At 53.3% G+C, this 20,594-nt stretch overlaps 1 protein-coding gene across 1 annotated transcript in view; it reads left to right on the top strand.

The window, feature by feature from the left end:
• The first annotated feature begins 1,964 nt into the window (after positions 1-1,964).
• RUNX3 (RUNX family transcription factor 3) overlaps positions 1,965-20,594 on the top strand; it is a 60,843-nt gene continuing 42,213 nt past the window's right edge. The window contains exon 1 of the mRNA XM_059038758.2: positions 1,965-2,037. Coding sequence (XP_058894741.1) covers positions 1,980-2,037 — 58 coding nt within the window. The 5' untranslated portion in view covers positions 1,965-1,979. The remainder of the gene's footprint in view (positions 2,038-20,594) is intronic.

Genomic DNA, 20,594 nt, shown 5'->3' on the forward strand with positions numbered 1-20,594 from the left:
TGAGCCTTCATGAGGACCCAGATGAGGCACAGACAACGAATTTCCTAGGGCATCCGGCTCCCAGGAGACCCAGTGAGGCTTGGGGCAGAAGCAAGTCTCCCTGGGACCTTGGACGAGCCCCTCCTCCCCCGGATGCCCCTTCTGCTCCGTGTTAGCTCACAGAGACGACCGTGAGTCCGGGGCTGGTGCCAGGGCCTGGGCCCAAGCTTGGGCTCCCTGGGAAAGGCCAGGTGGTGGTGCCCAGTCTGCAGAGGACTCTTGGAAACCTTGGGATTTAGCTTAGAGGCTGCTGCAGAGCAATGTGGTGTCATGGCTGAGGCCCAGGCTGCTGAGCCAGAGGCTGACATTCTAATTCCACTCAGAATACTGTGTTGTGGCCTTGCACAAGCTGACTTCAGTATTCTGGGCCTCAGTGGTCTGGCCCATGAAATGGGAGAGTAGAACTTACGAGGGAAATGGTAAAACCGCCGCCCTCCCCCACAACACCTGACCTGGCTTCTGGGAACATGGAAGTGTGGCGTTGAATCATCCTCCATGTCTTTCCTACTTTGGAGTCTCCCTGGGAATGGAAGCATTCAAAAAGGGGCTGACATAGGGCACGGGGAGCTGGGCGTGGGGGGAGCGGGGAGCGGGAGAGCAAGAGGAAAGAGCCAGAAGCAGGAAAGCCCAGGCACATTAGGCTGGAACAGAGAACCCTACGGAGATGCACAGGTGGGCAAAATGAGCAAAGGGCCTTGAATGACTGGCTCAGGCCTCAGAACCTGAGCTCTGCACAGGGCCCCTTGGCAAGGCCATGCCACCAGCTTTCCCTAGGAGGGCCTTTCTGAAGGCAGACAGGCCTCGGCGTGAGCGCCGGCGACACCCCTTCATGTGTGTCCCTTTATACTTAATCCCAACTCCCCTAAAATCCCCCTGAAGTGCTACCCAGCCACACTCGTGGACGTCTCTCCCCTGCTGCAGTGGTGGACGATGACAGCGTGAGAGCCCCATGCAGCCCAGGGTGGGGGGCCTGGAGGGGATCCGGGCTCCCGGCGCCCAGTGCGGGACCTGCAGGGCTCCGGGCTGCCCGGGGCCAACACTGGCCTTAATTAAAAAGGGGTCCCCCACAGGATCCAAACCGCACCCCCCCACGCCACTCCCTCCCCAGCCGCTTCCAGTTCTGCTTCTGGGCCGCGTGCTGAGGCCAGCTCCACAAATAAAAGCCATCCCTCTTGGTTCTCTCTTTCTCTTTCTTTCTTCTTCTTCTTTTTTTTTTTTTTTTTTTCTAAAAAGAGAGAGAGGCAGCCACAAGATCTTCTAAGAGGCTGTGACATCACAGCTCAGGTGACCACCACCCAGCCAATGCGCCAAGGCCGCGAGCTGACTTCTTGCATCCTGTGAGCTGAGGTCGGGTTGACACCGTGAAGGCCTGGTCCCTCAACCACAGAACCACAAGGCCAGGCCCTCAGCCGCCTTCAGGGCCCTGCGCCGGAGCTGGTTGGCTCCCGGTCCTCCCACCCCCAGGCCGCCCTCGCACCCACTGAGCTGAGCTCTGCCGGGGGCGAGCCTCATTCATTCATTCCCGTGGCGCTTGATACTGGGCTGGCTCTGCTCTCACTGCCCTGCGACTCCTGCCCTGGCTGCCGAAGGCCCCTTCCCGCCATCTAATGATACACTCTACATACGCTTCTGTTGAAAATTTGTGGCGAGACATTCCTGTGGGACCTGGAATCCAAATTCTTGGGTACAAACAGAAACTTACTTTCCTTGGGGATTTTTTTTCTCTCTCGCTCACACACACACTCTCGCGTTCTTTGCTTTTTTCTTTTTCATAGCAGTAGGGGGGAAAAGGGACAAAACGAAAAAAACAAACAAAAAGCAGCAGCCCCCCCCCCCCTTATTTTCAAAAGTAGCTAGGAAAAAATAAAACAACAGCCAACCAAGTCAATCCCAACCCAACCCCCTGAAGGGTTGAAACCTCGCCTTCCTCAGAGCGGGGCATGGCATCGAACAGCATCTTCGATTCCTTCCCGACCTACTCTCCGACCTTCATCCGCGGTGAGTAATGATCTCCCTTTCGGGTGGGGACCTGTGGCCGGGCCCCGGACGGCGACCCTCCACCGCCAGCACTGGCTGCTTGCACGTGCCAGGGCTGACTACCTAAATCCGCTGGCTTCTGAAAGCCTGAGGTGGGAAGAGGGCTTGGTGGCCTCCGTGGTCTCCTGGAGTGGAGCATCCTTGTGGACTTTCACCCTCAGCTGGTGGGGACTGTTCGTGGTGGGTGCAATGGATACCACAAGACCTCAAGACCTCAAAGGCCGGACCTCGGAGGGTCGTGGGGTGGAGAGGACACAGAGGTGTCCCTGTGACCCGAGGCTTCCTGCCTCACCATCAGGGCCCCTGAGCCCAGCTGCCCCAGCCCCTGGCCCACCCAGAGAGCTCAGACCCTCCCCCTGTGCTCAGGCAGACACTCAGATACTCCGCTCCCCCAGAGCCCAGCCAGCTTCTGACCAGAGCCGTGGAGCAGGCAGGGGGCAGGTCTACACCTTAGGATCTAGAGACCTTCCTGAGGACTTCTCCTGCATTGCGTTTTCCGAGTAATCCCTGGGATGAGGGAGGAAGGGGCTACAGGCTTTTGTTGGAACTCATGCAGCTCTGCGTGGCCTTGAAACTGGATCAGAGTTGAGGGAGCAGGCCTCAGGAAGGCTTATGGACTTGGTCCCGGGTAGAAATAAGTGTTTCTGGGTGGCTTCGCCTCTATTCGTGGCCTAGAGGAACCCGGAGGTCGGAGTTATGTGCCTCAAAAAGGATAGGGTCCCGGGATCCCCCACTTGAAACCTCTGATTGAGGCTAGAACTCGGGGGGAGACAGTTCCTGCCTCTGTCTGGCCCCCCTACTGCCTTCCTCCCGCTAGCAGGAGCCCAGAGGGGGCTGTGGTACCTGAGATTGGAGGTCTAGAGGCCGTGAGTCTGAGTCCCAGCTCAGTGACGACCTTGCTGAGCGGCCTTAGACAAGTTACTTAACCTCTCTGTGCCCCAAATGGAGGCCCCTCTGGCTGTGATATTCTGATTGCCTGAGGCTGGGAATGGACTGTGTATGAGGGCAGTGCCTCTGGGTTATACACGGGGATGAGTTCTCCTCCAGGATAGAAGGACTGAGTGACATCCAGAACTCCAGGGTCTGGGGGCCTGGCGCTGCCTTTTCTCAGCTGAGTTGATCGGCTGAGACACAGAAGTCGGTCTGACTGTCCATCTGCCTGTCCTGCTGTGGGCTAACAGAGTGACTCTGAGCCAGTCCTTGGGCAGCCAGCTCTGGACAGGGACTGAGGCACACTGGGGTGCCTATGGTCCAGAGGTTTCTGCGAGGGCTTGTCTGAGGGCTGGACCCATTCCTCCGCCCTGGAGAGAAGCTGAGGCAGGCTGTGTGGCCGCATGTGGGGGCTGAGTGGGGAGAGGCAGGGGCGCTCCCATCAGACCTGCTTGTGGCCGGTGACCAGCAGCAGCCCGAGGTCTGGGAGCCGAGCGCCATGAGCTCCTTCTTTCAAGCGGCTCCTATTATAACGCTGTTCCCTTTGTAGTCCTCGGAGCTAATTAAAGGCAGTTCTGTGGCAAGAAAATAAGAGTTTATAAAAACCATTTGCTGGGTCTTTGTAATCTGTATTTCTCCCTCCGTGAGCAAGATGGAGAAATGTCGAGTTTAAAACAAAGGAAACTTGGGAAACAGGACTAAAGGATGGGCTCCTGATGCCATGGGGCCCGAGAGATGGTAAACGGTGACACAGAAGGAGAGGAAAAGGAGAGCTGGTGGCTTTGGGCCGGCTGTGTGCACAGAGCGGGCTGATCCCTGGTGGACAGGGATGCAGATGCGTCTTATAAGCCAGGGTCCGGGGGAGGCCTCAGGGTCTGGGGTCTGAGGCTTTCCCTGCAGCTCCCTGTTCTGTCCCCATTGTCTGGCCCCCTCTCTCCTGCCCAGTTCTGTCCCCCACATTCTGCTCACTTCGGGGGATCTGTCTACCAAATTCTGTCTCTGGAGGCTCACAGGGCTGCAGCTGCCAATTCTGTCCCCAAAGCGATCCAGCCTCTTGGTCCTGCAGTGCTCAGCTACATGCTGTCCCATGTAGGGTCCTTAACCTGCCCTGAACCACAGACCTTTCTGGAGTCTCAGGAAGCCTACGGACTCCTCAGAAACGAATTTTTAAACGCATAAAACAAAATACAAAGAACTATGGAAAAAACCCCAAATCTATAGATATATAGTTATTAAACGATAAAAAAGTTTGATAACTTTTTTATCAACTGTGACTCCGTGACCATGGGCCTCTCAGTGGAGATAGTAACGGCCATAATGCAGCAGGAATGGGCATACATGGTATTTCAAGAGAATCCGCGACAGCCCTGATGAGATCGGAGGATATCTGTGATTTCCATGGGTGACAAAATCACTATGGCAAAAGATGCTAAATTTTAAGTTAGAGGTCAGTGAAAGGAAAGCTGTCACATGTTTCCCGCCTGAGTTCACGGACCCCCCTGAATGCAGGCTTACGGTCCCAGCTCCTCAGCAGGAGGCAGTGGAGCCAGCGGGTCTCACCCCATCGCTGCCCCTCGAGAGCTTTTAAGGTTGGGTTCCCGATTCCAGAACTGCTCTCAGTTGCCTGTGACAAAGAGGTTTGGGGAGAGCATGAAGAGGCATTTGATTCCCACACGAAGTAGAGGGTGAGGAAGAGACATGAAGAGGGCGATGCTTAACCCACAGAGCTGGCATATTGATGGCAGAATTCCAGGCACTGAGAGGGCAAAGGGGGCTCCTGGGGTGCCCTGTGCCCTGAGCAATTCATCACCTTCTCCCATCTCTTCTCCAGCACTCTCCCAGGTAGGAGAAGGGGTATGAATATTCTCTTTGACAAATGCGGAAGCTGAGGCCTAATGGTACACTGTGTGACTATGGGCGAGTCCCTTCCGGTCTCTGGGCCTCAGTTTCCCCACCCGACAAATGTGGACAACGGCCTTGATGCTGCCCAAGGGCCTGTCCACAACCCATGGAGGGCCAGCTCCTTTATTCTGGATCTGCCCCACGAGGCCCTTCTCTGAACCCCCTGGGGGCGTCGCCCTAGCAGCAAGTCCCTCTCACAGCACCCTCAAACTTCACCCCCATGGGCAAAAGCACTCTCCCCAGGACACTGAGGGAAGGCACCCCTCCAGGGAGGGAACTGGAGGAAATGGGTCTAAGCTGCCACATGCAGGAATTGGGAGACTCGGGGAGATAAAGGTTTTCCTTTATTCAGTAATTCCACAAAAGCTTATCAAGGAGTAGATACCGAGATTCAAGCTGGGCTCTGGAATCAGACTCTCCAGGCTCAAGTCCTGACTCCGCCCTTCACTCACTTTGTAGCCCGGGGCGAGCCACTTCACCTCTCTGTGCGTCTGTTTCCCCATCTGTAAAATGGGAATGATGATTACACCAAGTTCATGGGCTCTGGAGAGAATTAAATGAGCAGGGTGCCTGGCATAGAGTAAGTGCTCAATAAATGCCTTCATTTTTTCAATTATCAGGAGCCTGGCCTTGTGCTGGGAGCTCAGGTGCAAGGGTGACTAGGTCAGGCTCTCCACCCTTGAAGAGGTCACAGTCTGGTGTGGAAAGAGACGGGTAAACTGAAAATTGCACTGGGTGTGATAAATTTATAAAGCGCAAAGAACAGGGGGCTGGGGGGTCAGAGAGGGGGCACTGGTCAGCCTGGGGGAGGAGAGGACAGTCCTCCTGGAGCTGGGCCTTGCAGGGTGAGGGGGTGACAGAAGGGGAAAGGATGTCCCAGGCAGAGGGAATGGCTTGGGTGGGCAAAGATGCAGAGGCAGGAAAGGATGAGATGACTGAGGGCACCTCCTGGGATGGCTGGGGGCACCAGGCGGGGTGAGGTGCTGGAAGGGGACCAGGACGGGCCTGTCTGGCCAGAGTTCTGTGAGCAGCGGTGAGGGCAGCCGCACCGCTGAAGACACCTGGAAGGAATGGGAAGCGGGCTCTCGGGTGTGAGACAGGCCTCACAGAACGGCTCTGGGCAGGTCTAGCCGGGAGGGTCTGACTCAGAGGTCACTGGATGGCGGGAGAGCTGCCGCAACCGGAGAGGTCACTCACCGTGTCCTGTGCTCAGCATTGGGCAGTGGCTAAACAACAGGGGACTCTCCCAAGTCCCGGGCACCCCAGGATGGTTGGTCACCCTGGGTAGAGCTCCCTTGGCCGTCTCCCCTCCCCCGTGGCCCCGGGAGACGAAGGGGCTGACCGCGAGCCACCCACAGCCACTCTGGCGCTTGCCTGGCGCCACCTCTGCCGGGGCCCTTTGACGGCGGCTCCTGCGGCCGTCCTGCACACGCCCATCTCCCCAGACCACCCTGCCAGTCCACAGTGCCCCCCAGGCAGGAAGGGCATTCCTGGGAGTCCCCCACTGGCCACAGGGTCTGGGCGGTCATGAGCCGGCCCCACACAGTGGGACTGTGTGTCCAGGCCTCACCCGTGCCCACGACGGCGGCCGGCGGCCCCCAGCGGCCCCACTGGTCACATAGAGAGCCCATTGACGCCTCAGTCTTGCGGTGGCTGCATCAAAGCTGAGGCCCGCTCGGCTACCTGAGAGGGTGGAGGAGCTCAAGGAGGGGAGAGGGGCCAGGAGTCAGATGGCCCTGAGCAACGGGGCCTGCAAACCTGACCTTCTAGAAGCCTCCTAGGGAAGGGAGGCAGAAGCACCCCCTGACCCCAGCCTCGCCTCTGAGCCAGTCCAGACTCCTCCACAGGCGGGGAACCTGGGCTCTGGGCTCAGGGTGCAGTGGGGCGGCCGCAACACCAGCTCCTACTCCCCTCTCCTGGGGATGCCTCATCTGCAGACCCTTCCTCAAATCCACCAAGCAGGGGCGTACCCAGCTGGCAGCTGAGGAGTCTCACCCAACCTTCAAGACTGAGCTCGAACACCCCTCTGCCAGGAGTCTCTTCCCTGGGACCACCTGTGGCCACCAGGGAGCCCTGGTCTCCTGGGAGCTTCCGGGCCCAGGCCGGCCTGGGGGCTCAACCAGTCACTCCTGCCTTGGTGCCCAGTAGCCTGCCTTATGCTCTGGAAGGGGACGGAGGGAGGTAGGAAGGGAGGGCTTTATCCCTCAGTGGATTTGGAGTATGAATCCTCCATCACCCGCCTTGAAACAGCACTTCCTGGAGGGACACAGCTGGGCTGGGAATTGTGGCACTGGGGCTGGGAGAGAGACTTGTCGTACCTGGAGACTCCACAAGAAGCAGGAACAGTGAGTGAACCCAGGAGAATGTTGGAGCTGGCAGGCAGAGTGCCTCCGCCTAGGTTTATAGATGAGGAAACTGAGGTCCAAAGAGATGTGTGGGTGGTCTTGTGTGAAGTCGAATTCCGTAGCAGGAACACCAACTTTTCTCAGCTACTCGGGGACCGGGCTTGCATACAGTTTAAGAGTCAAGCCAGGTTTAAGCTGTTAGATAGCTGGGTGACCCAACATGTTAATTCACCTCTTTGAGTCTCTTTCCTCCTCTATAAGATGGGGCTAGAGTGTGGCAAGGGAGAATGTGACCCTACCTTGAAGCCCTGCGCACGGCACTGGTCTGTAGCAAGTGCTCACTCAGCGCGGCCACCTCTTTGAGCCCCTCGGCCCCGCCGCCTCCCCACGTTCGTTCACTTGCCACCCAGCACATGTTCCCACGTATCACCCCATTGCTCCATCTCCAGCACGAACCGCCTGGTGTTCTCAATGCTGGAGAGAGGTAAGCATGGGGGAGACTGTAGCGGGACTGTCAGGCCCCTTGTCAATGGCTCCCAGAGATGAGGATGGAGAAGAGGGCATCCTCTGGGGAAGAGGCCACATGAGATGCAGTTAGTTACAAGCCCAGGCTGCAGTCAGGCCGCGTCATTTCCTCACTCTGTGGCCTCGGACAAAGCACCTTGCTTCTCTGAACTCAGTTTTCTCATCTGTACAATCGGGAGAACAAACGGTAGCCATCTCAAGATGTGCTGGGTGGGTTAATGAGACCGTGTATATTATGTACTTAATATAGGGCTTGGTGTAGAGGCAAGACGTCCATAATTATGGAAATTATGACTATTTCATGTTCCCGCTCCTCCTGGGCAAAAGAGTCTGACTCTGAACAGGATGGGGAAAGTGAGAAACCTGCCTCTCTCCTCTCAAGACCCAGCCTAACATACAGACAATGGAATGTTACTCAGCCATAAAAAGAATAGAAATTGAGTTATTTGTAGTGAGGTGGATGAACCTAGAGACTGTCCTACAGAGTGAAGTAAGTCAGAAAGAGAAAAACAAATACCGTATGCTAACACGTATATACGGAATCTAAAAAACAAACAAAAAAATGGTCATGAAGAACCTAGGGGCAAGACAGGAATAAAGATGCAGATCTACTAGAGAATGGACTTGAGGATACGGGGAAGGGGAAGGGGAAGCTGTGACAAAGTGAGAGAGTGGCATGGACGTATATACACTACCAAATGTAAAATAGATAGCTAGTGGGAAGCAGCCGCATAGCACAGGGAGATCAGCTTGGTGCTTTGTGACCACCTAGAGGGGTGGGATAGGGAGGGTGGGAGGGAGGCTCAAGAGGGAGGAGATATGGGGACATATGTATATGTATAGCTGATTCACTTTGTTATACAGCAGAAACTAACACACCATTGTAAAGCAATTATGCTCCAATAAAGATGTTTAAACAAAAAAAGACCCAGCCTAAAGGCTGCCCCCTCTGGGGAGCCTTCCCAGGTTCCCCGCTTCTCCCCTCCAGGCCTTGGGAGTGCCCTGCCTCCGCCCTCACTCCCCTAACCCCCTCCTGTCGGGTGGGGTGCTCCTGGGAGCAGGTCAGGCTCAGCGCTTCTTGCTAAGAGGAGGGAGGAGACAGCGGGTGAAAGGACCCATGAATAGATGGACCAACACTGACCTCCAGGGAGGGTTCCAGCTTCTCCCCTCACTTCCCCTTTGCCGTCTGGCTCGTTCTTTGAAACGCTTGCTGGTGGGTGCCTGAGCTCTCACATCCAATTGGTGCAGCCGTGTGAAGGGTTAGGTTCCTCTTTGGGGTTTTCTTTCGCGTCTGGGAAAAGTGTTTTTGGCAAAACGTTCAGACTTACGTGTGGGCGGAAAGGGCGGATGCCATAACTTATGATTCGCAGGGGTGACCGAAGTCAGCCCGCCAGAACATCCTTCATTGGGTGACACTGAAAGTGGACACTGGTGGACTGAAATTCCACCACAGCACTCGGCCCCTCTGGGGTGAAGCATTGCCGGCTGGGCTTTTTTTTAGAACGCAGGCTCCAGGGCCAGTGAGTTCACTGATCTGCTCACCTTTGTTAAGAGAACAGCGGCTGGGGGTACAGCAAGTAGAAGGTGTTAAGGGAAGGAAAACTTGGGGTGCTCAAATGAAAGGGGGTGAAAAGCAAGGGCATGGGGAGGAGAAGGGCCATCCATTTTGGTCATGCCCCTGGCCCAGACCCAACTCGCCCAGGTGCCCAGTGGCTCAAGGCCAACTCTGCGTGGCCCCAAGAAGTGCCCCCACCTTGAGGACTCCCATTCTGTCCTCCCTCACTGAACCCCAGTTCTGGCCCCCGTTTCCCCCCATAGAGGAAGCCCTGCTGAGGCCTCACGCACAGCTCTGGGCTCCCTCAGATCTTAGGAAGATGCATCAGGTCCAGCATGGTTGGAGGCCCATGTTAGGGGTGGCAGGGGCTCGTGGCATTGAGCCTGGCTCTCCCCGCATACAGCAGGTATGTCCCTTTCCAGGCAGGCAGAGGAAGCCGCCTCTGGGAACAAGGCCACCTTAGAAAAAAGACTGGAAGGACAACACAAAAATGTTGTAGTTAGTGCTGCATGATGCAGTGATGGCAGGGAGCCTTCATTTCTAACTCTGCTGGTGATTGTTGTAGGTTTTCCAAACTGCTAAACACTGAACGTGTATTACTTGTAAATTTAGGGGAAACTTTTTTTTCAAAACAAGGAAGAGGAAGAGGCAGCCCCACACTCCCAGGAGCAGGTGAGCTGGGCCTCCCATCAGCCGGGGCTGCAGCAAGGGCTCGGCCTGCTCCTGCCCAGCCAAGGCCCCACCAGCCGCCCCTCGTCTCTCTTTCTCTTCCCCAATCGCTGTGTAGGTCATCTTCCTCCCCGGCGCTCCCTACCGGGTCTGCCCTGGGCTGGGCAGAGCCGTGCGTACAGCAGGTGCTTGGGAAATGCTTGTGGCCTGTGTCGTGGTCCCAATCTGAAGACAGTTTTCCTGGAAAGGGCTGGTTTTCCTGGATTCTCCCTTTCTCAGTGCCCAGAACTTGGGGTGTGGTGTGGGCCGATTGGTGCTGCTGATCATTCAATGGACATTTACTGAGCGTCACCAGCATGCCAAACTGAGGATTCAGGAGCAGACGAAGGTGCCTGACCTCCTGGAGCTGACATCCTTGTGACGTGTGGAGAGTTTGCCTCAGGAAAATGCCCCAGTGAGAAAGGCCAGCACCCCTTCGGCTTATGCTCTTCTTATCGATGTAGAATCTCAGGCTCCTGGGTCTTCTGTAACTTCCCATTACCCCATAGAAGCCTCATCACAGCTCTGTGTGCTGGGCACCACTACCTCCATTGCAGAGATGAATAAATTCCAGAAGGCTTCCCAGAAAGGGTAGAATCTGAGAAAGGTAGATCTGGGAAGGAAGGAACGTCGGGAACTGCAAGCAGAATTACTAGCATGGACAAAGGATGGAAGAATCCTCCCCTTAGAGAGGATTGCTTAGAAATGGGAGGGTCTGTGGGTCCTGTGGCGACGTTGAGGGAGAAGAGACCGGAAGGAAGTTGAGCCAGGCCTAGAGGTTGGGCACGGTCTTCAAGGCAGTGGGGGTCCAGGCAGGATCCAAGCTGGGCAGCGATGTGGGGTAGAGTATCCTGTGATGCAGCAGGCCGCTCTCTGAAATAGGCCAGTGTAGACGTGCGCCTTGAGTGCCCGTAAGTGTGTGAACACAGACCACGGGGGCCCTCCCGCACCTGCTCGCGAGCCCTATTTTTATCACTTTCTAGACACATACCTCATCAATGCAAGCAAACTTTTTCTCGGGCACATAGAGTGTGCCAAGGATGGGATCATCCGTCTGACGAGGTCTGATGAGGACAAGTCAGAGCAGCCGAAACGAGACCCATCCCCGGGAGAACCCGGGACTAGTGCCGGGGACACAATTTGCAGGGCACGGTGCAAAAGGAAAATGCAGAGCCCCTTGGTCAAAAATCATTAAGAATTTCAAGATGGCAACTGCAGAGCATGAAACCAAGCGTGGGACTCTTCTAAGCAAGGGAGCCTGTGTGACTGCTTGGCCTGCAGGCCCGTGAAGCCAGCCCTGCCTAAAACAGCCCTAGGCTGGAGGGGCCCTGGCCTGAAAATGAACCTCTGTCTGCCTTTCCTTCTTTTGCGCTTCGTTCCTTTGACTTGTGCAGGCCTCCATTCTTCGTGAGTCCACAATTTTAAAAACAATGATAATAAATTAAGCCTTGGGCAAGAGCATACCTTGAAGCTTTTAGAACCGGCAAGAACATTAGGGAAAACATAAATCCACCTGACATCCCCACCCCAGCGGCATTTTAGGCTGTAGATCACCTGAAGGACCTAGGAAATTTAAAAATAAACTCTGTAATCTCAACACCCAGAGAAAACCACTAACATTCAGTGTATTTCTATCTAGACCGTTTTTCCCTGTGTCTGGTTTTTGCCTCTAGAGGGTCTCTTCCCTTTATGGGTGAGGCCATACGGAGACTTATGACATATCCGGGAACTTCACCAAAAATATTAACAATCATTATGCATATATGTCGGGATATGTCTTGGGAGAGTCTGGAGCAATGCTGTCCGATAGAACTTTCTGTGATGATGAAAATGTTCTGTCTCTACTGCCCGATACTGTAGCCACTCACCGCGTGTGAATACTGAGTACTTGAAACGTGCCCACCCAGGTCCACAACGAGTGTGACTGAGAGAATGAATTTTTTAATATTATTTTATTTTAATTATTTTAATTTAAATAGCACATGTTGGACCATCCAGATCTAGAAGAGTGTATGCCCAACTGTTAGCCCAGGTTTTCTCTTGAGGTGAGGTTATGGAGTTTTTCATTTTCCAACTCAAAGTGTTTGAAAAGTTTTATACCCAACCATCACGGATTGCTTTTGTAAGCAGAAGAAAGCTGCTGAAGATTTAAGTTTGTAATATATTCCATGCTATAGGGGAAAAAAAAGGCTTTAGATCTTTTAAAAGCATATCACCAGGGAAGATTGATCCTGGCAGAATGAGATCTATTTTTATTTTTCTTATCAACGTACAGAAGAAGGAATGTGGGATTTAGAATCAAAAGTTGTGGGTTTGCCTCCTGTATCTGCCACTTACTGGCTGTGTGGCCACTTGACCTCGTGAACCTCAGTTTCCTCACCTGAGAGATGGGGATATTGACGCTACTGACCTCGCCAGGATGCTGTGGGGACTGAATGAGACCGTGATGATGAGAAGGCAGGGAACCAGCTGAGCAATGGAAGCAAGTTACTGGAGATGACTTCTGTAGAGGTGGAACCTTTCGTCTCTGTGAGGGGCTCTGCTCACAGCTCTGCCATTTCCTAGAAACCAGGAAATGAGTGGGGGCATCTCTCAACGTGTGTTCAGCAGATGTTATCAGGTGTTGAGCAGAAATAAAGGGGGCTCATAAAAAGGAATGAAATAATGGCATTTGCAGCGACACGGATAGACCTAGAGATCGTCATACAGAGTGAAGTAGTCAGAAAGAGAGAGACAAATATCGTATAATATCGCTTATATGTGGAATCTAGAAAAATGGAACAGATGAACTTATTTGCAAAGCAGAAATAGAGTCACAGATGTAGAAAACAAACAAGGGGGGAAGGGAAGGTGGAATGAATTGGGAGATTGGGATTGACATATACACACTACTATATATAAAACGGATAACTAATGAGAACCTACTGTATAGCACAGAGAACTCTGCTCAGTGTTCTGTGGTGTGACCTAAGTGGGAAGGGAATCTAAAAAAGAGTGGATATATGTATATGTACAACTGATTCACTTTGCTGCACAGCAGAAACTAACACAACGTTGTAAAGTAGCTATACTCCAATAACAATTAATTTGAAATAAAGGGGGCTCTGTGACCAAATAAGATCAGGAATGACTGTATCAAGCAGTGTTCCACAGAGGGTTTTACTGCAGGACTTTTCAGAGCCTTTGATATGCTAACGAACACTGGCTTCTTGAAGGAGCTGGTGTGTTGAGAGCCCACTTTGGGAAAAGCTGCTCTAGGGAAAGCTATTAAATCCACCATAGCTGCAGGCCTGTGGGAGCAGAAATTGTATGAAACTTGAAAGGGCAATTTGCTGGATCCTAAACGCAAAAGGAAAAGTACAAAATTGGAATTAATAAATGCATAATTATCTAGAAAATATAAATTATGACAATTCAACTCTTAAATAGTCACATCAGCAGTCAACACTTACATGGCTCTTACTGTATGCCAGGCACTAAGTGCTTTACAGATCTTTGCTCACTCGATCCTCACAACCCTACAAAATAAGTGCTACTATTAAGCCTGTTTTATCCACGAGGAAACTGAAGCCCAGAGAGGTTAAACCACCTGCCCAGGATCACCCACCTGAGGTTCAAACCTGCATCCGGAGCCTGTGCGCCTCATCACAGCACATTAGCTCTGAGTTAATTGAGGTTTTCCCAGATAAAGGAACAGCCCTTGGCTTCCACTGGCCTCCTTCCTGGGAAGGGCTGGCGACACTTCCACGAGCCTGGCCAATCAGGATCAGCTCTGCTGCTTTCTTGCTGGGTGAGTCATTGCCATTTCTGGGCTTCAGTTTCCTCCTCTGAGAAATGGGCCAGTAATCATTTGAAGACCAAGAGAGGGAGGTTTGTAAAACACAGTGCAAGGTCTATCTTAGAAAGCACTTGATGTATGGTGGTCCTCTCCTTCCTCAGTGCACAGTTGGGGAAACTGAGACATGGAGCAGTGGGAGTGGGGAGGGGCGGGGGGGGGGGAGTTGAGCCAAAGTTGAGCTCAGAGAGCACTCCAAGGAGCCAAGCCAAAATCCCATAGATGGCCCAGTCCACGCATGGCACAAGCAAAGGGCTCCTTTCTCATTTGGCAGGGAGGGTCCCCTGCTATCCCTCTCATAACAGCACTTTGAGCACTTTGGTGGGGGCCTCTCCCTCTGGGCTCCTCTCCCTGGGACGCCCAGCTTTCCCAGGGGTCCCTCCCACCTAGTGTAGGTTCTGTGTGATCCAGCACCACGCCCCAAGCCTACTGCCTGGGCATCCTGCAGCAGTCCTCTGGAATTCCCCTCTTGGGCCCTCCATGTGGAGTGAGGGGTACACACAGACATGCCTCTGCCCCTATTCATGGACCCCCCTGCTTACCCGGGTGTATATTCCTCTGCCCTGGGTCACCTCTGAAACTGACTCGTGCTAGTACTGGGCTCAGCACTCGATATAATCACTACTAACTCTGACAAACCCAAGCAGTTGGTATTTTTGTCCCCATTTTGCAGAGGAGGAAAGTGAGGCCCAGAGAAGTTAAGTCACTTGCCTAAGTTCCCAAAGTTTGTAGGGGGTGGAGCTGGGGTTCAATCCCAGGCTCTGCTCACCACTGCCACCGTGTCCCCCATGGGCACAGCCTAGTGCACAAAAGGCAGCTCCTGAGTACACGTGCTGGACACACACACACCCACACTCCCCCTGCACCCCTGCATGTCAGAGGCTTTGTTGCTGGGGTGGAAGTTGGGTGACTGACCCTCCCATCTGAGCTGGGTCCCTCCCTCAGGCAGGGCCAGCTTCGTGAGCTGTAACCCATGGGGTGCTGCAGGGCTCCAAGCTCAGAAGTTCCCCACACTTGCGTTTAATGCTCTGCGGTTGCCTCTCGACATTCTTAATACCTTTATCTTTGGCTAAAAAGGGGCTGCTGGGGGGTGCACACCAGCTCAGACTCCGGGGTGGCCCCATGCTCTGAGTGGAGGCTTGCCCTTCGGCCAAGGCAAGAGGGGAGCTGGGCTTCTCTGCCCCCTGCCCGGGGAAGGCCCCAGGCCAGCACGCAGCCCCCTGAACCAAGGAGGCTTGGCCCAGAGTGGTGGGCCTGGGGCGGTGTGCGGGCTCCTGATGGCCTCCCTGCCCGAGCAGACAATGGACTGGTGAGGCAGGCACCCGGCCTTGGCTTTTGGACACATCGTGGCCCATGAAAAGCTCATAAAGGCCCCTGCTGATTGGGGGAGGCGGGACTACAGTTCGTAGGGGGTCAAGCTGTGGTCAGCGTTGGGGCTCAGTCTGTGACCATTTGGGGGCTCCGATTAGGGCCTGTCTTGTTCAAGGCCAAGTCCCCAGTGCTGAGCTAGATCTGACTCCTCGCAGTGCTCAGTAAATACTGCTGGAGGAATGAGTGAGTGAACACAGTTTTCCCAAGGGAGCCGAGCCCTGGACCCCGGGAGGATCTGCACTTGCAAATTAGCCAGACCTGGGTTCGAATCTTACTTAGCTCCACCACTTACTCCCCGAGGGTCATATTTAAGCTCCCTTTCCCTCAGTTTCCTCATCTGTACAAGGGAGAGAACAACAGTTCAGACAATTAACTAAGACAGTATTTCAAGTGCTTAGCTCTGCCCCCGGCCCCAGTGAAATGCTCAGGGTGTGAGAATTAAGATGATTTCTATCAAGAGGCTCTAGAGACACCTTCCTCCTCAAAGATGCATGGTATTCACTCTGGCTCTAGGATTTCAGGCTTCAACATTTTTTAGGTGTTTTTCTGTATTTGTACAAGTTTTTTCATCGTGCTCATTCTACTTGTATCACGGGGCCAGGGGTGTGTTATGTGAGACCCTCAATTAATGTTTTTTATTAACAGTGTTGTTTTAAACAGACAATAAAAAGGAGGCAAGTCAGAGTCAGCTCCCCTCAGGCCTTCACTGGGGTCCCAGCTCCTGGAGACTCCGACAGCACGGGGGCGCTGGGCCCAGCATGCCCCCCTCCCCCACGTGCAAACCTCCCCCACATATACCCCCTCGTCACATGTGCCCCTCCCCCCCGTACGCCTACCCTGCATGCTCCCCTCCCCCACGTGCATTCCACCTTCAGGTGAGACCAGCCCCAGCCAAGGGGTTCTGGGTGGGACCTGTGGTTGTGGTAGGGCCTGACACAAGCTGCCCCTGTTAGCAACCAAAGTCTGGTACCCCAGGCCCGTGTGCCCACTGGCCCCCATGCTCCTCCTACCCCCACCACGTACGTGTGAACACACACACACAGAGGCAAACACACATCAGCGGCCGCACCCACTGTGACAGACACCCATCTTTTCAGGAACCCCTGTCTGTGGGGACCAGGGACACCTGGTGGTGTGGTCTGAGGGAGGCCACAAGGGAAGCGGCTCTGTCCCTACCCAGGCTGGTCCCCGCTTCTCCGGCCAGGAATTTCCTCCTCTTCCTGGGGGGCCCCCACACACCTGTCACCGGCCCCCGTCCACAGGGCTGATGCTTCTCGAGCCTCACGGGAAACCCAGGACTGATGGGACAGAGTGGAGGCCCCAGCTCAGAAGGAGGTTCTCCAGCTGGGAGACGCTTCAGAGATGCCCAGAGGGGACTCATGATCTGACAAGTGGGAAAACTGAGGCCGAGACAGGAGGGTCTTGCTTGCCCTGGGTCACCCCAGGAAGGTGGAGGCAGAGGAGGTGGAAGCACACAGCAGAGGGGGCGGTGAGGAAGGCAGGCCTGGTCCAACCTCTCTGGGCTTCGGTTTCCCTGCCTGTCACACGGGGACCACTCGGGGACCTTCCAGCTCCAACAGTCTGATGTGCTGGGAGCTCTGGAAGGCTCCAGGGAGCTCCAGGTGAAGTCCATTCAGCTCCCTGGCTGGTGGGGGAAAGAGGATGCAAATAGGAGGGGTCCCCAGGGACCTGGGTTAACCCCCTGAACTCATTTCTGGCCTCTTCTTTCTGTGGGGTTGGTTAAAAAATAGCCTCCCATCTGCCGGGGCTGGGGGGTGGGGGTGGGTAAGGCTCCATCTGGGGCTGTCACGTCTAGGACTGAGACTTGCCCACTCCAACCCCGCAAGAACCAGGCTTGGCTGCCTCTGATGACGTGGCCCGTCTGACAAGAGTTCTCTCTTCCTTTGACTCAGCTGTGAGTATCACCACGGCTGTGCTCAGAGAAGCCACATGCCCAGGAGGCTGTCATCTGAGTCCCTGCTCTCCCATTTTACAGATGGAGAGGATGAGGGCACACACAGCATCAGGACAGCAGATAGAATCTGGCCCACCCAGCTTGTAGGCCAAAGCTCTCTCCTTACTTCCCAGTGATGCTGGGACTCTGCCCCATCAGGTAGCAGGAAGCAGGGGCAGGGGGGCTAGGTCTTTGCACCCCCAGATTACAAGGCTCACAGCTCTTCAGGGTAGAATCAGTGGTCTACACAGGTGCAGTCCCTGGAGGGCAGAAGAGTCAGCTTTACACTGAGTCGGGCCAACCTAGGGTGAATCCCAGATGCCCTGTTTCCCTGGTCTGTGAGCTCAGCCTAGCCACTTCATTCTCAGACCCTCAGTGTTCTCATCTGTAAGATGGGAGACAGTCATCCCTACTTCCAAGGGTGATTGGGGGGACGTACAGAGACGCACAGGGCCTGGTATGAAGTAAGTTAAGTCATTGAATTATTAACACACATGACGTCTATGCAGGCCTGAGGTCGTGAGTACCCTCAGAGATGTCTGAGGCTGTTTCAGTTGGAACCGAGTGTCTGAGATGGAAATCATGAGCCTTAGACCATAATGCAGACACATGGCTAAATAAATGGATATCTTCAGCCTGGATGGAACCAGTGAGGCCTTGGATGTAGAAGGGGTTTTTCTTCTGAGGAGGTCAAATAACTCCCACAATTTCCTGCCAAGCCCAGAAAGCCAAGGCGAGTGGTGGGAGCGGGACTGGGGAGCAGCAGGCAGGTGGCGTCGAGAGCCCAAGAGTGTCCACACGGGGCTCCCCATCCTGGAACAGGTCCCAAGGGGGGAACCAGGGATGAGGCTAAGATGTCCACACTGGGGTGTTCTAGCAGTGTCTTCATAACTGAGATCCAGAAACACCCCAAAGAACTCACCACGAGGGAATACCACGGTGGTCCAGCTGGAACTTGGGGGGGGCGGGGTCTCTCCACACACCCCCACCATACCCGATCAGTGCAGTTTTGTTGCCTGCCGTCGGGGAGAGGATTAATATCAAGGGGAAATGCACACTGTATGTTGGTGAGTTTCAAAAGCAGGTTCAAAACATGGACTACAGGTTCTCACTGTTAGAAAAGAAAAGAAGGAAAGACAGAGGGAGCGGGGAGGGAGAGAAGAAAAAAAATCTATACTTATAGTAAGGATGCCAGAAGGCTGAAAACCAAAATATTAACAATTGTTCTGGGTGGCAGGATTATGGGTGGTTTTAATTTTCTTCTGCATAATTTTATCATTTTCCAATTTTTCTTTAATGAATGTGTATTATTCTTATTATCAGCAAAAAATGTGTTTTGTTTCAAGAGATGTGGAGTAGGGATTAGAGATTGTTCTTCCCCTTTCATAGACTCTAAAACTGAGGCCCAGAGTGGGAAAGATGTTCATTCATTCCCTCATTCATTCATTCATTCATTCATTGGTCCTTAAATGCTTCTGGAAACCCCCTTAGAGCCATGCTCAGTTCTAAGTTCCTCGGCCAAAGAGCTGAAAATGACTCAGTTCTGTCCTCAGGGAGGTCACAGTCTGGGGGAGTAAAGGACAAAACAGCAAGTCCTTACATACAGTGCATGCAGACAAGGGGCCAAGTCCTACTGGGAGCATCAGAGACAGTCTCACAATGAAGGGGAATTAGGACATGGCTTTGGTGTATGAGCAGGAGTTCTGCAGTCAGAGAAAAGGGGGAAGCCACCCCTCACATAGGCACCATGGTCTATTAGAGAGAAAGAATCCACTGTGTGTAGGGAAGTGAATTAGGAGATAAAGCTAGAATGCTCTGTGAGCCAGGGTCTTCGAGGGCCCTGCACTGCCTGGCTCTGCCACTCGATGGCTCTGTGACTGAGAAAGTTACTAAACCTCCTGGGCCTCAGTTTCCTCATCTGTAAAGTGGGCTAATGACCCCATTCGGTTACTGCAAGAACTGAGTAAGTTAGTAATTGTAATGCACTCAGAACGGTACCTGGTATGTAGGAAGGGCCATGAAACCATTTGTTTCATTATTTGCTGTTATTTATCCTGTAAGAATTCTGGAAGCCAAAAAGATTTTTAAGCTAGAATTTAATGTTCATTCATTCATTTATTTATTTCACTCATTCAACAGATATTTATTGAGATCCTCGTATGATCCCAAGCACTTTTTTAGGCACTAAGAGTAGAGTTGCCAGACAAAATACAGGACACCCAAATTAGTTGAATTTCAGATAAACAATGAATGACTGCAATCGTTGGGACAACTTTACACTAAAACAGTATTTGTTGTTTATCTGAAATTCAACTTAACTTGCTGTTCTGTATTTTTATTTGTTAGATATGGCAACTCTAACTGGGACTGAGAAACCAAATGAAAAAAAAATAAAAATACCCTGCCCTCCTGGAGTTGGCATTCTGGTGCTGGGAGAGGGAAAACACAATTCGTAAGTGAAAGTGTAATTTATCAGGCAATGATAACTGTGCTAAATAAGTATAAATCAGGGAAGAAGGATATATTCGTTTCCTATTGCTGCTGTAATAAATCATCACAAATGCAGTAGCTTAAAGCAACATACATTTATTATCTTACAGATCTGGGGGGTCAGAAGGCCTACATGAGTCTCACTGAGAGCAAGGTGCTGGCATGGCTGTTTCTTTCTGGAGGCTACTGGAGAATCCATTTCCTCCTCTTGTTCAGCTTCTAAAGGCCATCTGCTTTCCTGGGTTAGGGGCCCCTTCCTCTGTCCTCACAACCAGCAACATTGGGCCAAGTCCTTCTCATGCTGCTGTCTCTCTGGTTCCCCAATCAGTCTTCCTTCTCACGTCTCCCTCTGACCATCCTCTTCTGCCCCCCTCTTCCACTTGTAAGGACCCTTGTGATGTATTAGGCTCACCCAGGTAATCCAGAGTAATCTCCCCATCTCAAAGTCCTTAACCTTCATCATATCTGCAAAGTGTCTTTTGCCATGTGAGGTGACATATTCAGTTTCAGTGGTTGGGTTGTGGGCATTTTTGGAGCCATTACTCTGCCTATTGCTGGGGCTCCAAGAGGGCCTCTCATTGGGGTGTCAGGGACCTGACTGAGGTGGGGAGTTGAGCCATGTAAAGGCTTTCCAGGCAGAGGGAACAGCATGTGCAAAGGCACTGTGGTGGGGGTATAATTGTGTGTTTGAGGACCAGCGAGGAGGCCAGTGTGGCTGGAGTGGGATGAGGGAGGGGAAGAGTGGAAAGAGATGAGGACAGACAGATGGAAGGGTAGGGGGCAGTCGTGCAGAACCCCATAGGGCTGATTGGAAGGGGAGAATCAGTGATGCCCCTTCCCACTCCTGGCCCTCAACTGCCCTCAACCCCTGCCCCCAGTACCATCCTGTTCTGCTAAGCTGAC

This window comes from Kogia breviceps, chromosome 1 (genome assembly GCF_026419965.1).
Source record: "Kogia breviceps isolate mKogBre1 chromosome 1, mKogBre1 haplotype 1, whole genome shotgun sequence".
NCBI lineage: Eukaryota > Metazoa > Chordata > Mammalia > Artiodactyla > Physeteridae > Kogia > Kogia breviceps.